Source organism: Armigeres subalbatus, chromosome 2 (genome assembly GCF_024139115.2).
Source record: "Armigeres subalbatus isolate Guangzhou_Male chromosome 2, GZ_Asu_2, whole genome shotgun sequence".
NCBI classification, from domain to species: Eukaryota; Metazoa; Arthropoda; class Insecta; order Diptera; family Culicidae; genus Armigeres; species Armigeres subalbatus.
The window spans coordinates 210,971,672-210,988,422 of record NC_085140.1 but is presented as its reverse complement, the minus strand read 5'-3'; the positions used below and the strand labels follow the sequence as shown (position 1 = coordinate 210,988,422).

Here is a 16,751-nt window from a genome sequence, read left to right as displayed (position 1 = left end):
TTTTATATCATTTTTTTAATTTTCTTCCTGCTTTGAAATCAACCTCACATTCCCGGAGAGGCAGAAAAGTAAACAAAAGAACTCATATCACCCACACGGAAGAAATAAACTACCCAATAGTGAGTTTAATTCACCCAACCTCGAACATCCGTACGGGAAGCCAAAATTGAGTAAGTAGGGTCGAAGTAGTTTGCCTTTACTCCCATGTTAAAAAAGTACCCAACGGAAAATTTATTGACCCAAATTTAAGTTTAATTCACTCAATTTCGACCTCAGGTAATAAAACACAAAATTGGCTTCCCGTATTGAACTGGCGTCGTTGGATTGTTTGGCTCTTTTGTTTTTGACAACAAAAGAAAGAGTGGATGAAAGCGAAGAGAAAAAATAACTCAAAAGTAAGTTTAAAAGTACTCAATTTTGGGTACTTTTTTTCTTCCGTGCACTGCGCCGCGAAGACGAAGAAATTTACCACAGCAAAATATACACATTCACCCAGCAAATTAAAAAAAATCACCACGCGTTTAAATGAGCCACTCACAGTCATACGGTAAGGCGCGAACTGAGCAGCCTGTCAGAGCGACTTGGGGGCCGTCCAAAAACCACGTGGTCATATTTTTGAAGATTTTCAACCCCCCTCCCCCCATGTGGCTTATCGTGGTCATTTGGCAAACCCCCCCTATAGCCACGTGGTTTTTTCAAAAACAAAAAAAAATTTAAAAAAAGTTATATAACTAAAACATATGGTTAACCCGATCAATTTTAAAGATGAACAAAAACAGGAATTTCAACTGATTCAAAATCAAACTAAACCCAGCATGGAAATTATAAATTTTCATGAATTCTAACATTGTGATGATGTTATCATGTTGTAATCTGTATCAGGTATTAGGAATATATCTAGAACTCGCACACCTTCGATGCATCAGGATACAAAAAAATGTGGACTCGCGAATATGTTATAAAAATTTCTAGAAAAAATTGTAATGGCTTAGAAACTTTCCAAATTATCCCTATATTTTTTTTATTTTTTGGCATTAAATGCTAGTTTTCATTTTATATCTACAGTCTTTAATATCTTTGGGTTCCTTTTGGTATTCTAGAATTTATTGTTATATTTTGGTATTTAACCCTTTCAGGACGATTTTTTTACATGGATTTAACTTACATATTAAGGGTTTTCCACTGGATCTTGTCAAAACTAGTATAGTAAGAACTGAAAAGTCGTATTTTTTCGTGTGTCATAGGCCAAACTGCTCTGAAGTACATATCCTCGAAAGTATCAAAAATCATGCCAAGAAACAAAATGTCCTAAGCTGAGAATATATCCACAAATATCTATGTAATCATGAGACATGATATTACGGAGTTTTGAAACGACCCGATCAACCAAGTTCTGAACGATGTATCCGTACATCGCTAAGCATCCAAGCAGGTCCATTGAGCCGATGCGATTTCATTTATTGCTTTCTGGCTACAATAGACCTTCCATGAGTCGATGTTCTAAGATACGATATCGTCTGAAGTAGAAACCCTGCTTAAAAATTTATAAAAAATTTCCATAACAATTAGGAAATTTCCAATAAAGAAATATCATGGTATGAACAATAAAAAATATTAAATTTTCTACAAATAATGCAAAATTTTCATGAACAATCAAGAATTTTCCACAATTGCAAAAAATCGCAATTATGAAAGAAGAATTTTCCATAAAGAAATCGAAATGTTTCAAGGAAAAAAAATACAAACATTCCATAAATAAATCAGTATTAGCAATAAATAATTACAAAATTTTCCACAAAATAAATATTTTTTTTACCAAAAGTGAAAACCTTTCCACGAAAAAATCAATAAAGAGCATTAAAAACTCAGATTAATCCACCTAGCGTTAGTGGTGCCTTTCCCGCATTTAGTTAAGACACCAACCTTATATGGGGTTGTTATGGTCCGATGTACCATTTTCTTCATAACTTTTCAACGCAATGACCGATCGTTATAAAATCCCCTGTCCCCTATCCCCTGTCGAATGAAACTTGTTGCGAGAAAATCGGTTAAGGATTACGGATTACTATACGAAAAGTTGTCTAATGTTTTTTTATAGCTTTTGTGCACACACATACACACACACATACATACACACGGACAGACAGACATGTGCTCAGCTCGTCGAGCTGAGTCGATTGGTATATAATACAATGGGTCTCAGAGCTTTTAAAAAAAGTTCGTTTTCGGAGTGAAATGATAGCCTTTCGGTACAACTTAGTTGTACGAGAAAGGCAAAAAAAGGAAATTTTCCATTAAAGAATATAAAATAATATATAAATTGAGCATTTTTCCATAGATTACCTCTTCTTTAAAAGCGTTTGAAGTTCATGGAAAATGTTATCAATTTGATTGCTTATTAGTATTTTCTCAATGTAAATTTTCTTATTTTTCATTGCTCTTTATTGATGTAAAAGAAACCCAGCATTGTCCAGGTGTTGCAAATGTAACAATGAACTATTTGCAGCACCGCACTCTAGATCAATTTCCGTGCGTTTGTTTTGTTTTCCTCACTGACCCAAAATTGTATTTTATTGACTTTTTACATTTCCCCGTTAAATTCACCAACTTTATGTATATACAAACCTTGCGGATCCCAAAACGAATCGATTAGGGAAAAATCTTGCATATTGGTCAACCCGATCGCGAGTTAAATCGTCAGGAAGGAAATCTCAACTCATTTTTATTATATAGAAGAAGATACTTTGTGGAAAAAAATATTTTTTGTGGAAAAGAATTTTTTTTTCTGGAAACATTTGTAATTGTTTATTGCTAATATTGATTTATTCATGAGAATTTTGTTATTTTTTTCGTGGAACATTTTGATTTCTATATAGAAAATTCTTATTTTATAATTATTTATAATTTATTTTTAAATATTTAATAACTATTTTTGCTTTTACAAGTTTTTATTTATTATTGTTTTGTGAAATATTTTCAACTGTATACTCTTTTGCATAGAAATTCTATATTTATTTAATACTCCTGCCCTGATTTCTTTATTGTAAATTTATTTCATTATGTAAAATTTCTATTTTTTTTTTCTTTATTGAATAGATTTTCAGTCCAGAGCTGGCTCATCTCTCAAAATTTCTAATTCACCATTGAAATTTTATTTCTATATCGACTCGTGGAAACCAATGATGTCATAATAAACATATTTTCTCAGTTACTCTGATGGTTCTTTCGAATAATTTTCCAAGGAACTTCTATTCCACATATCGAATATGCTTTAGTCAATGGTCCTTTCATAAGCGACTCATAGAGTAATGAATGTATTATAGACCAATCGACTAAGTCGAGTCAAGTACGAGACACTGAAGACGGCCTTACTGTTGAGGTCGAAATACGTATCTGTCAAGATACAATTAAGTGGTGGAATTCAATGGGATTGTATAAACTTGTCTTATGACAGGTAGAATTTCATGTTTATTTTTTAAATGCAAGCTTCTCTATGTCATAACCTTTTTCATACGCACTACTAGAATTTTGTGCATTTAGAACATTTAGGTGCATTAATTAATTTTTCGATCAATTATCCTAATTGTTCAATATCATAAAAACTAGGCTTCTCAAGCCTAAATTATTGCCTACATTTGTTGTTGGAATAATTTTAAATTCCAAGAATGATTATTCTGGAGTTGCAAGGGAAACCCTTCAGAATATTGACAAGAAATTCTTCGGAGTCTCAACGGAAAAATCTTTAGAATTTCAACGACTTTTTTCCGAAATTCTGTGGAAGAGTTTCGAAAAATGTTCGGTGGAAATTTTGAAGAACTAGAAGAATCCGTAGAAGGATCCGAAATGCATATTTACGATGAAAATTCCAATAAACATCAAATTCCGAAGAATTCCCAGTATAAATTAGAAAAGAATTCCAGCTGACTTTTGTTTACAAAATCTCTAAAATTTATTTTCAAAATCCTGGGCAACATTAATGAATCTACAAAGGAAATTCTTCTAAACTTCCATTGAAAATTTTTTGACGTAGAATACGTATTACGGGAAAATATAGGGGGGGGAGGGGTCATTCAGCAGAATCAAATTTAAGACCGTTACGAAAAGTCGTCAGGAAGTATGAACTAATAACTCAGCCGATTTTGTTGTTTAAGATTTTGCACAATCATTAGAAACAATTAAATAAAGGCGCTAAGCTATTGAAAAATTGAATATCGTCAGGAACTGTTGAAAACTTGTTATACACAGTTCATTGCCCACATTTCGTAAAAACATGAACTCTCATTGTACATTTTGTAAAAACATGAACAATTTTCAAAATTGTAGTTGCAGTCCGCTGATGCAAAAGTGTCGGCGGCGTGATGCCAAAAACCATCTGCGGCGGTGGCGTGGTGCGGCGAAAATTTTTAAAAAATTTTGTCCATTTTTCCTTTCCAATTTTTTTTTGTGGAAATTAAGACTGAATCGCAACCCGTTTTTTCGTTATTTTTTTTATGGAAATAGGATCTTAGGCTAAGATGGTCAAATAACGCAGATATGCATCGGCGTTGCGACCGACGCTGCGTTACCGGTTTTTTCCGATGCACACCTACGTCTTTTTAACGCTGAGTTGAAAAGACGCTACGTGGTCATCGGCCCTAAGATGCGCTTTGCGTTTAATGATTAAATCATTAAATTTGAATGATTTGTATTTTTTACACCGCTATTGCTATTCACCAAAAGTTTTTTGTGTAAAAAAAACACGTGATTCGAGAGCAACACCCCCACTCCCCCCATGTGGCCTATCGTGGTCATTTTCGAAACCCCCCCTCCCCGCTCCACCTCCCGTGTCATATATGACCACGTGGTTTCTGGACGGCCCCTTGTGAGTGGCTGAATGTGAAATTGAATGGTGTTGGAAATGATTTTTCGGCTGCACCTAGTCGCACTCACCACGGCGGCGATGAAGGCGACTGCAGATTATAGGGGAAGTGGGGGTAACACGCCCATAGGGGTTAAAACGCGCCACCCCTGAATAAGGTTAAATGTCCCCATTGTGATTATTTTAAATAGTATATACGATGAATCAATGAAAAATATTGCCATTGGATACATATATTTCATGATTTTTCTATAGTTACACATGGAAAACTCGAAAAAATGATTTTTGCGTGTTTTGATGCAATTCTAGCTCGGTGAAATTTAGTCTTTCTATCGCTGTTATTCATTGGTAAATTGAAAATTGAGCCATGAGCCATGCTGCTTACTCGTGTTCTTTATGTTCCACACGAAATCGTCGTCAAAATTGGTCTTAAAACGATTTGATGGGCCTTCAAACTTCTGAGGTCGGTGTGGGGCAGTACGCCCATGCTCATTTCGTATGACCGAAACAGCTGAAACATTCGGTTAATTGCCTTAATGTAGGCAATTAAAATGAAAATCAGTACGATAAACACATGCGCGTTTTAACCCATCCACTGGCGCATCTCACCCCGCATGGTTTCAAAATCAATATTTTTCGGGTGCTTTTTAAAAATCAAATTTCTGTGCAATAAAATGTACAATTAGATATCTGTCATCGGTAGTCAGTCGCAGATATGCTGTTCTTTAGTATGCGCTGATGAAAACTGGCTGAAATGGTGGTTTTCATTGATAAAAATGGCATTTTCATTAACGTGGGCGTCCTACCCCCAGTTCCCCTACTGAGATCCATGTTTTTTCACTGCATTGGCTGTGAAATATTTCTACCCTGGCCCTTATAAAAGGCGGAAAGAACAAAAGGCTGAAACTTGAAAGGCTGAAAAATCGTGAGAAACCGATTTCAATTGGAGGGGAGGCACTAAACACCGTATTACTTCTCCTATCTTTCGTCTCTTTCTAGCATTATCACCTCGCAACTTTGAAGCGACGTATTTCGGTTTTCAGTTGATTGATGTAACTGTAAAGAGCCCCGCACATAGGATACGTGGAAATGTGTCAAACGCAACGCAAACGTATGCTATGTGCGAGGCTCTTAAATGTATCAGCATGTAGATTGCGAGTAAGCACGCGCTTGTTGTAGTTGTAGTTGTAGTTAAGCATTCAATGATGAAAATGATGACGATTTGATGATTGTTAGTGCTTCCCGTGTCACCTTAATAGGAGCACAAACTAAATCGAACCGAAACCTTCTTGCGACTCCTTGTCATTCAATTTTTATATAGGAATCGGAGCAATTCTCTGTGAAATCGAAGATCGATTTATTTTTGTATTTTTTTTTTCTGAAAATTTGCAAATACAATCTTTGTGATGAATATAACATAATTTGCATCATTGGTTAGCCATTTTGACTCTAGCCTAACTTTTGACAAGAGCCTAAGCAAAAACACCTCGAACGCTTTCAAAAAAACTTAAATGGAATTCTCATTTTTTTAGTTTTATAGCACAAGAAAGTTGGTGGTAGCATAGTAGTAGTAGTAAAACTATTCGTTATTTAATCGTTTTCTGTTCTACAATTATTTTTTACATGTACAGTGCTTGGCCGGCTTGGCCCTCCAACTTCAATTTTAATTTTTTTGTTCATATTGTTATTTGAGTTTTAAGATATGATATATCATGACGGCCTTGAGGAGGCACTAGTGTGTTTTTAAAATTTGATATTCTTACTACTATGTATACTAATATTTACAATAAAAATTTGATAACCTAGATTGGAACTAGCGCCCTAATTGGAGCCTGATCCGAATACAAGCAACGGACCCTAAACTTTTCTTTACACTCACCAAAGCGTTCATGTAAGGTTTTTATTCCGGCCAGACGGTGGACCTCGGATGTTCTTGTCCTGGGAGGGGTGTTGAGGATCATCCTCAGGAATCTGTTTTAGACCCGTTGAAGTTTGAGGTGGTGGGTTTTAGCGCAGCTCTCCCAGACCGGCATGCCGTATTCGATCACAGGGAGGATGATTTGCTTGTAGACAGCAAGCTTATTTTTCAGGGACAATGACGACCGGCGGTTGGTCAAAGGGTACAGTAGTTTCAACAAAACGTTACACTTTGTCACCGTGTCATCTACGAACAGAGACAGAATGCCACCTTCTGGAGGTTCTGGTTCTGGCAAAGCAGGGGCCCGAGGATACTGCCCTGGGGGACGCCTGCAACGATATTGTGCTCATTGGAACTTGCTCCGCTGATTGAGACCCGGAATGTCCTTGCCAACAGGTAATTGTTGTTGATTTTCACCAGGTAGCTGGGAAGATTGTAGCGATGTAGTTTGTACACCAGGCCATCATGCCATACATTGTCAAATGCCTTCTCGACATCGAGTAAGGCCATGGCGGATGTTTTTGAGACAAACTTGTACCGTCTGAGGACGTTGGTAACTCGAGTCAATTGGTGTACATTGTACAGTTGACCGACCGCATCGGAAACCAAACTGTTCCTCGAGCAAGATGTTGAGATTTTCGGCAGACTCAAGTAACCGGTGATGAATAGCTTTTTCAAATAGCTTGGATAATCCTGAGAGAAAGCTGATGGAATGATAACTTTTGGGGGAGGCTTCCGGATGGGGATGACTTTCGCTGACTTCCAGGACGATGGGAAATAGCTGAGCCGGAGACACTGATTAAAAATCAGTGAGAGGTGCTCAAAGAACGGAATACTCATGTGTTTGAGCTCGAGATTCAGGATGCTGTCGAAGCCTGGGGCCTTCATGTTCTTTGATGATTTGATATAGGCCGTCAATTCGCCAGCTGAGATCTCCAACTCCTCCGAGAAGTCGTTGGGAATCAAATGGATGTTGTTAGCATGCTCGTTGACGGCTGCTTCGTGTGGACTGACGATGTTCTGCCCAAGATTGTGTGAGCTGACGAAATAACGACCTATTTCAGCGACCTTCTCTGCAGGAGTTATCAAGCGATCCTTAGAGCCATTACTGTCTAGTGGGATCAAAGGTGGAATGGGCCGAGGCTTGGATTTTAGTATTTTGGTCATTTTCCAGAACGGCTTAGCATAATCTGGGAGAGTGCGGATCTTATTCGAGAAGTCATTATTTTTGAGGTCCACCATTCTGGCCTTGATAATTTTTGTGATTCGATTGCAGCGTGCCTTAAGCTCAGGCAGTCCAGTACGCTGAAACTGCCGGCCAGTGACATTCCGCAATCGAATCAAATCTTTGGTGAGTGCATCGATGTTTAACGAGTTGCTTACCTGCCGAGCCGTCGGGTCATGCTGCTCTCTGGCCACCGAGATTGCCTTTTCGATGGCGAACAGCTGGCGGTCGATACTCAATATGCTCTAAGAAAGGTGTGGAGGAAGTCGACATTTACTTGTATTAGTAAACTGTCAACAAAAACAAACTTTGAGGGGAAATTGAGCGACGTCACACAAGCTCATGTTGTTAGTATGATGGTTGAGGCAGTGATATATTTTGAGCTTCTCATTAGAATGTCACAAGGTTATCGTGATATCAAACTAGAACCGTTAACCTGAATAACCTTAGAACAGAAAACTTATTCAGATACCTAGCCGAGTATCATCTAAAACAGGAAAAAAAACTATTTTTGTACTTTTGCCAGTCGTAGAAGTTTTCTGCTCAAACTGGTACGATAAACGTGCCACCATAGCTGCAAATGGATTGATTTGTTGCAATCATGTGAACTAATGAATATCTTCAACATTGTTGTCAGTTTGTACATATCCATAGAATATCTTCTTTTCTCGTAAAACCTCTCCTTCCTAAAAAAACAGAAATTTAGCGCAAATTTAATTAAAGATATTTACCTCCGACATTCTCCGCTGCTGCATTTTTTTCATGTTTGTTTATGCATAACAATGTGCAGGTTACCCTTAGGAACGGCAAGGGGAGGGATACAATCACATGCTTGCTTGGAGGAAAATTAAATAACAACTTTTGTGACGTAGGGCGTCGTCAAGATGCCAGACGTTGCTATATGAACAAAAGTAAACGACGCACTACTACACATAGACTTCTGTGTAATACACATATTGATTTCCACACCTTTAGTAGATCATATTGGTCGATACTTTCCGGCGTCTTCGGACGCACCTCGTAATTGATGGTGTTGTCGACGCACTGCTGGAACCGCTGCCAGTTCACTCGATGGTAGTTTCGCCGTAACTGCTGGTGCCGATTGACCGAGGAGCCCAGTTCCGCCACCACCGGGTAGTGATCCGAACTGAGCTCCTGGTGGACGACTGGCTGCGAGACGTGATCGTTATGTATAGGTCGAGGGTTGCGTGGATACAGGACCGACTCAGCCGAGTGGTTGAATCCGGGCCCAAGATCGTGTAGTGGCCTTCCTCCATATCGTTGCTCCATCTGTTGCCCCAGGCTTGATGTTTGGCATTCAAGTCGCCGGCAGTGATATACTGGCCTTGCCTCCGCGTCAGCTTGACGATGTCCCTCCGAAGGGCAGCCGATGATCCATCGCCGGCTTTGGCTTGCGTTGGACAGTATGCCGTTGATGTTGTAGCGAAGAGCGATGGCCACACCGCCTCCCCTGGTCGGCCGGTCGAGTCGCACGTTGCGGAAGTCCGGGATGTTGACGTTTACCTCCGGTTTTAGATGCGTTTCGGTGATGAACGCCACGTCTATTTCCTTCTCCTCAAGGAAATCCTTCAGCTCAATTATTTTGCTCTTAAGCGAGCAAGCGTTCCAGTTGACCAGGCCCACCCTAGCAGCCAATTTCAATGATGAACATGCCAAGAGTGAAAACCTGGTCAAAGCGGGTTTTGCAGCCGCGCAGCCGAGTGGCGAGATGCGCGAAGATCGGCATCAGTTGCTCTGGAGTGTACAGCGGGGCAGATTCTTCCGGTGGGACGGCTTTGTTCTCCGACTGCCGACGGAATCCAGGAGGAGGAAGCGGGGGCCATTCGCTGGTGGATGGTGCCGACGATGCTGAAGCTTGGACCGATGCAGCTGCCGCTGCCAGTCGCTTGTGGGGCTGTAGCGGTGGGAGTATTGGAATCACACGACGGGGAGCCGGGATGGCTGGAAAGTTCACTTCGTTGATTACAGGAACACGGTTCTTCTTCGGAATGGTCCTGGTGGAAGCCTTCTTCCGGATTTCCAGGAACTCGGCTCGCTTTGGGCAGCCCTTTGTGGTGGCCCGATGTTTGTCGCCACAGTTGGCGCACTTGGGATCGGCCACCTCCATTTTGTCGCACTCGTAAGTCGGATGGTGTTCGCCACACTTGTTGCAGCGTGGCTTCATGCGGCAGTTCCTGGTGCCGTGCCCGAAATTGAAGCAGTTGGTGCATTGCGTGACATCGCGGTGCACTGGCCGATATCGCTCCCAGTCAACGACGGTGTAATTTATAAAGCCAACCAGCTTCAGGTCCTTCCAGGTAGTGGAGCCGTGCTCCAGATGGATCAGGTAAAGCTGGTCGCGATATCTCCTCGCCTTGTCGTGACGAGCGATCTTGTGCCCTGGCTTCAGTCCGCAACTTTCAAGCTCTGCTTGGAGCTCTGCCTCCTTCATGTCGTGAAGCCCTCGCAGCAAAACCTTGGGCGGCTTCGTGCCGGGGTGGTCATGAGTGTAGTACTCATACTTGTGGACCTCGATGAACTCCACGACGGATTGATGATGGTCCCTGTTTGCCGGCATCACTTTCACGCTCTCGCTGCAGAGCCGAAAAGTACATTTCAGCCCCTTAGCAATCAGCTGGCGAATTTTTGGGCGTAAATCCGGCGAATCGTCCTTCACAAACACGGGCGGGCACTTATCCTTCCGCTCCGGTTGCACCTGCGGCAGCTGCGATTGCTGCTTCTTCCTCTTTTTCGGCGGATTGCCGGCGTCATCAAGCGGCAACGGCGAGAACACGTTGCTCTGCAAAAGCTGCTTGGAGGGGTTACCCGCGCCTCCAAGAGCAGTGCGCTTAGGCACTTTTCCAGCGCCCGAATCGGCCACCGAGTCTCCCCTGACGGGTCCGGGAGAAAATAACGCCAACGCGACGTAGCGAAAACGTAAACAGCGAACGAACGTCCGTACGTGCTGCTGTCTCCTGGCTGTTGGTAGCATAGAAAGGAACAAGACTTTTATTGTTCTTGATTCTTGGATTTGATTTTTGATTCTTGCCTTATTTTTATTTTTTTATTCTTCTCATTAGACAGAAGCTGCATGACCGTGATCAGCTCAAATTCAATTTTATTGGCATATCGATCTCGATGCTGCTCGTATAGATGAAGGGAGCAGCGTGTGTGCGAAAGCAGATGGGAAAAGAAACGGAATCCGAATGTTATCGCTAGGTTGCGACAAGTGTGAAAATAGTTTGAATGGTGTTGAAGTATGCGAGGGCCATTTGAGAATAATTAAATTATCGAAGCGTCCGTCTTTGTCGTACATCCTTTCTGGGGATGGCTCGGGCAGTGAATGAAAGTCACTGTTACAGAGACTGGCAAAAACGGAGGCAACGATACGCATATTTATTATTCGGCTAATACTTAACTAGTTCTAGCGATCGATGTTTATCATTTGGAGAATCATCGATGGTCGTGTATGGTTTGTACACATTGCATCAAGTCTCTCCCGATGCCACCATATGATACTATTGGAACCAAAATTCTTATTTACGCGCCAAATCATTTCTAGTAAGACAGGAGCTGTACGACCGTGATTCAATTTTATTGGCATATCGGTCTCGATGCTGCTCGTATAGAGGAAGGGAGCAGCGTGTGTGCGCTCTGGCCCTCGCATACTTCAACACTTTTCAAATCATATTCACACTTGTCGTAGCCTAGTGATAACATTCGGATTCCGTTTCTTTCCCATCTGCTTTCGCACACACGCTGCTCCCTTCCTCTATACGAGCAGCATCAAGACCAATGTGCCAATAAAATTGATTTTATCCTTTTCTTTTCTTCCTTCTTCATTCTTCCTTATTTCTTCTCACTCCCTTTTCTCTTTTTTCTTCTTTCTCTTTTTTTCCTTTCTTCTTTTTCCTTTTCTTTCTTTCTTCCTTTTCCTTGTTTTTTCTTGTTTCTTCCTTTTCCTTGTTTTTTACTGTTTCTTCCTTCTACCTTTTCCCTTTCTGTCTTCTTTCTTCTTGTTCCTTTTTCCTTTCTCTATTATTTTTTCCTTCTACCTTTTTCCTTATTAGTTTTTCGTTCTTCCTCCTTTCTTCTTTCGTTCGTTTTTCTTTTTCCTTCTCTTTTTTCGTTCCTTGTTCCTTGTCCTTCGTTCCTTCATTTTCCTGCCTTTTTTTCCTTTCTTTCTTCCTTCTTCCTTTTCTTTTTTCCTTCATTCTTCTTTTTGTCTCCTTCTTTCTGCCTTTCTTCTTCCTTGTTTCTTCTTCCTTGTTTCTTCTTCCTTCATTATTCCTTCTTCTATTTTTTCTTAAATTTTACTTCTTTTTTAATGTTCTTTCTTTAATCTTTCATCTTTTTTCCTTCCGTCTTCATTCTTCCTTTTTCCTACTTATTTCTTTTCTTATTCTCTGTGTATTTCGTTTTCTTTATTCTTTATTTTTTATTCTTTATTATTTATTCTTTATTCTTTATCCTTAATTATTTTTTATTATTTATTCTTTATTCATTATTCATTATTCACTATTCAACCACTCAACATGGTTGGCACAACAACTCGTATGTTTGGGATTCATTTCATCCCATCAATTTAAGGCATTTCAGTTTCAGCCTTTTGAGACTTTCAGCCTTTAGACTACCTTTAGACTGCAACCGCTTTCTTACTATCAAGTATATAACCAGGATAAGATAAATTAGTTATTAATTATTTCTCTAAGACTCCATTTTATTCCTTGATATCTCATAAAGTAGACAGATTTTGATCCATCACGGTAGTCATCTGATTCAATTCAGTAAAAACATTTCATTTTTGCCAAAACATTTGTTTTATTTTTCTGTCGAAATGTGATAATGTTTAAAAACAAATAAATTAATAATGAAGGGTTCGGATATCCAGATCTTTATTCCCTATGTACATTCTTTGACTAGCTTTGAAACTCGCAGGTTTTCGAACCTTGTGTGTTTTTTTCTGCAACTCGCATTCTTTCGACTCTGATACCTACTGTACACTAATTAGGCATGTAAAAATCTCGATTAATTGTGTTCACTATTTTGATGTTATTGATTTGCTTTCGTGGTGCGTTATTAGAAAGTGCAGAAATAATCAACAATGTGCGGGTTCTTGTGCGTTGCGGTAATGGACTATAGTTTAGCAAAAAGATGAAATAAATATGACTCAACAGCTTAATGATTGACTTCTAGTGTTTAGTAAACGCTCAAATGCAGATTGTAAAAACAATTTAAAATTAACCACATTCTAAGGGTAACACGATGCGTTACAAGTGATAACAAATTGATAAAGATGCATTTTAAATTCTACTATAAAAATTAGACGTGAATGAACCATTGTGTACATGTATCCAAAATAACAACGTGGGACTTCCTATTAGCGGGTCGTATCACAACATTTTCGGTTAGTGTCCGCTGTTTCCAGGTGGCGTGAAGTAGTCCCAATGGTGATGATGCACAGATTGTTCTCCACTCATTCCCAGGGCCATCAGGCCGGCAACAATTACAATAAGTATTATGAGAGCAATGTGCAAATCACGTTTGTTTTCGTCTTTGCTGCTTGCCCGCAGAATTGACATCAGTTCATCTCCCGTTTCTCTGATGGAAGCTCCACAAGCTCTAATCAATTGACTGCCCAGGGCTGGAATTGATGGCTCAGGCGAACGCGTTCCGTGGCGTTGTTTCCGTTGTTCACGCTGGAACTCCTCTTCAGAAGTTGATTCTCTCCTCGACCGATGATGCCTTCGACGACGATGTGGCGCTTGCGGAAAGGCTCCTTCTTCATCCGAATGATTCCTAGTAGGATAGAAGGGTGGCGGTGGAAGTGGGTAGGATAGATATTCTTGGTAAGGGAACTGTGCATTTATCGGTATCTGAGGACTTATTCGTGGTGGTGGTGGACGAACGGGTGCGGGCTCGACTGTTGGCTTCTGTTCAGAGACTGATGCTTCTTTACTAGTTTCCACAACTTCTTGTGTCATTTTCGCTGATGCTAATGGTTCTACAGTTTCATCAGCAGCATTCGCAATTGATCCTTCTTCCTTGGCTTGGCTCTCTCTCACTTTACGTTCAATTTCCTTGAGTTTGAGTATTTCAGCTTCCTGAGCGCGCAACAATTCTGTTTCTCGAATTCTTTGTATTTCAGTTTCTCGAACTCTTTGCAGGTCTGCTTCTCGAGCACGTTGTAGTTCCGCCTCTCGAGCGCGTTGCACTTCGGCTTCTTGAACTCGCTGTAATTCAAGCTCTCTAAGACGCTGATGCTCCAGCTCCATTGTTCGCTGAAGCTCTAATTCACGCAACCTTTGATGCTCAAGTTCTTTCGCCCGTTGCTGCTCCAGCTCCCGTGCTCGCTGCAACTCAAGTTCTCTAGCGTGGTGCAATTCACGCTCTCTTTCGCGAGATTTCTCCAATTCAATTTCACGCTCACGAAGGAGCTCGCGTTCTCTCTCTCGCTGAAGTTCCCGTTCTTTTTCTTGTTGTTGGAGCAGAATTTGCTGCTGTTGCTGTGCCAGTAGAAGTTGTTGCTGTTGCTGTTGCTGCTGCTGGAGTAGCGCCATTTGTTGTTCTTGTTGTTGGAAAATTTGTTCCTTAAGCTGCTGTGTTTCGTGCAGTTGTTGATTCTGCTGATCAAACAGCATTTTCTGCTGTTCTGTTAATTTTTGTTCTTGCAGCACCCTTTGTTCCTCCTGCTGTTTTCTCAATTCATCCAACTGTTGTTGGTGGAGTTGTTCCAATTCTGCAATGTGCTGCTGTTCATTGGTTCTGAGGCGTTCTACGATTTCTTCAATTACATTTTGAGGAATTTCGATGCTTGTTGGTATGTCATGAGTAGACGATACCAAAGAGCGTCTTCGTGGAGGTGCTGCTGGCCCCGATTGAACAGCTCTTATATCTTCTCTTTGAACATTTTCTTGCACGATCATTGATTCGATTTCACGCAATTTCTCTTGCTCAGCCCTTTCTGTTACTAATCTAGGTTCTTCCATTGTTTTGAATGGTTTCTTTCCATTATCAGTTACCTTCTCCTCAGAAACGTATTTCTTTACTAGCTCTGCTATAAATTTGTCATCGTCGATGTTAGCTAAGTCTTGTTCAGTGAGGTTTTCACTACTCAGACCTGGTACTATTTGAGACGTAGAAGGCGCTGAGACCCTTCTTTCAAACGTCATTGCGGATGGAGTTTCTGGACGGCTACCATGAAGCGATAAGGACGATGTGGAGTCTCTGAATTTTTGAATGTCTCGCATTAAATTGCTTGCCTCTGCCAACTGTCGGGCTCTATCAATTTCCGCTTGTTGTTCTTCCTTCAGAATTTCTTGCAGTGTTTTCCCTGGTTTGGCCATAGTTTCCGATACTTCAATATCCAGTTCAAAGTCGTCGGATACAGGATCCGTTTGAATTGCTATTTCCACCTCTTCTATAACCCTGGGTTCGATCGTATCTAAAGGAATGATCCTTTCAGTGCCACCATCAAAATCAAATCGATCATCCTGATCATAACGGCGAGCCTTTCTATTGTCTCTTGGTGGACGGGGTGGTGGGGGCAGTGGTCGATCTTTCATTTTCTTAACAACATCACCAGATTGCAGAGTTTCGTGCAGTTTTACTTGATCCCCAACGGCTTCAATATCTTCGTATTGAGTGATGTCATCCTTGCTTATGGTCGAAAGTTTCCTACAAAAAATACGAATAGAGTTATTTCCAATTGCAATATCAGTGATGTGAAAGCAAGGTGACTTACGTAGCACTTTCGTTCAAGCTTGACACAGATCTACCACGTGGCGGTCTGTTAGGATTGATCGTGCTGTAATTGCGAGATGGACGGGCTGGCGATGCCGAATGAAAATTTGGCAGAGTGTTGAACTGGCGTTGATCGCCCAGAGACCGGGTGGATTTCCTACGGCGAATCGGAGCTGGAGGACGTGGCGGAGGTTCCTTTCGAACAGTTGCGTAGCTATTTGAAATAAATGAATGAAATGAATAAAACATCATTTGGAAATAGCATAATGGAATCTTCCCAAACCTCAAGCCATACTCTGTATAATTGTGAACAACGAATCTGACGAGCTTCCCGATACCATTCGTTCGGGGTCATTCCGAAGAGCAACAACAAAACAGAAGACGTAGCCTTAGGTAGCCGTATGACTAAATAAATATCTTTCTCTTAGCATGCTTACAGTGGCACACCATAAGTAAACTTTTTTTTAGTCAGTTGAACAGATCATAGTGACATATTATAAAATACAGACTTCCATAGAAAAATATTCATTAAACATAGTGGTTTTTTAGATTTAGCTAAGAACGGAAACTGGGCTACGGATGGATGAATGAAGGATTCACGCAGTTTCGGGACATAGATACTTAGTCATGCCACAGGGTATTAAAATTGCAGTACTACGACAATGGACGGCCTCAAATAAATAAATGAAAACGTTGCTGCCTTTGCTTATTGAGTTGGTTCAGCCCGTATAAGGCCTATTGATACATTGCACAGTGTATTTAACGAATAATATGTGCACATTACTTACCCGTTTGATTCAGACATGTCGATAGCGAGCTTAACCAAGGCGTTGTCTTCGGCTCCGAAGATGTAGGACTCTGCTCCTCTTGATGTTCTATCGTCATCGAATTTCGAGAGTTGCGATCTTGAACGGGATCTTCTTGGGGTTGGTAGAGGCGTTGTGAAGCTCTCCTCTTGGGCCAGCGGGATGTCGGTGTTGAAAATGTGCTGTAATGTAATAATAAAG

General features: G+C 40.7%; 2 protein-coding genes across 10 annotated transcripts in view; one reads left to right on the top strand and one right to left on the bottom strand.

The window, feature by feature from the left end:
* Positions 1-16,751, top strand: part of LOC134211576 (negative elongation factor E) — a 133,801-nt gene that overhangs the window by 4,490 nt on the left and 112,560 nt on the right. The gene's annotated exons all lie outside the window — the stretch shown is intronic.
* The window catches only part of LOC134211574 (trichohyalin), a 68,730-nt gene continuing 64,776 nt past the window's right edge, over positions 12,798-16,751 (bottom strand). For all 9 annotated transcript variants that reach the window (XM_062688571.1, XM_062688572.1, XM_062688570.1 and 6 more), the window contains 3 exons: positions 16,533-16,732; positions 15,746-15,958; positions 12,798-15,678 (listed from right to left, as the gene is read on the bottom strand). In XM_062688571.1, the coding sequence (XP_062544555.1) occupies positions 13,410-15,678; positions 15,746-15,958; positions 16,533-16,732 (2,682 nt within the window). In that variant the 3' untranslated portion in view covers positions 12,798-13,409. The remainder of the gene's footprint in view (positions 15,679-15,745; positions 15,959-16,532; positions 16,733-16,751) is intronic.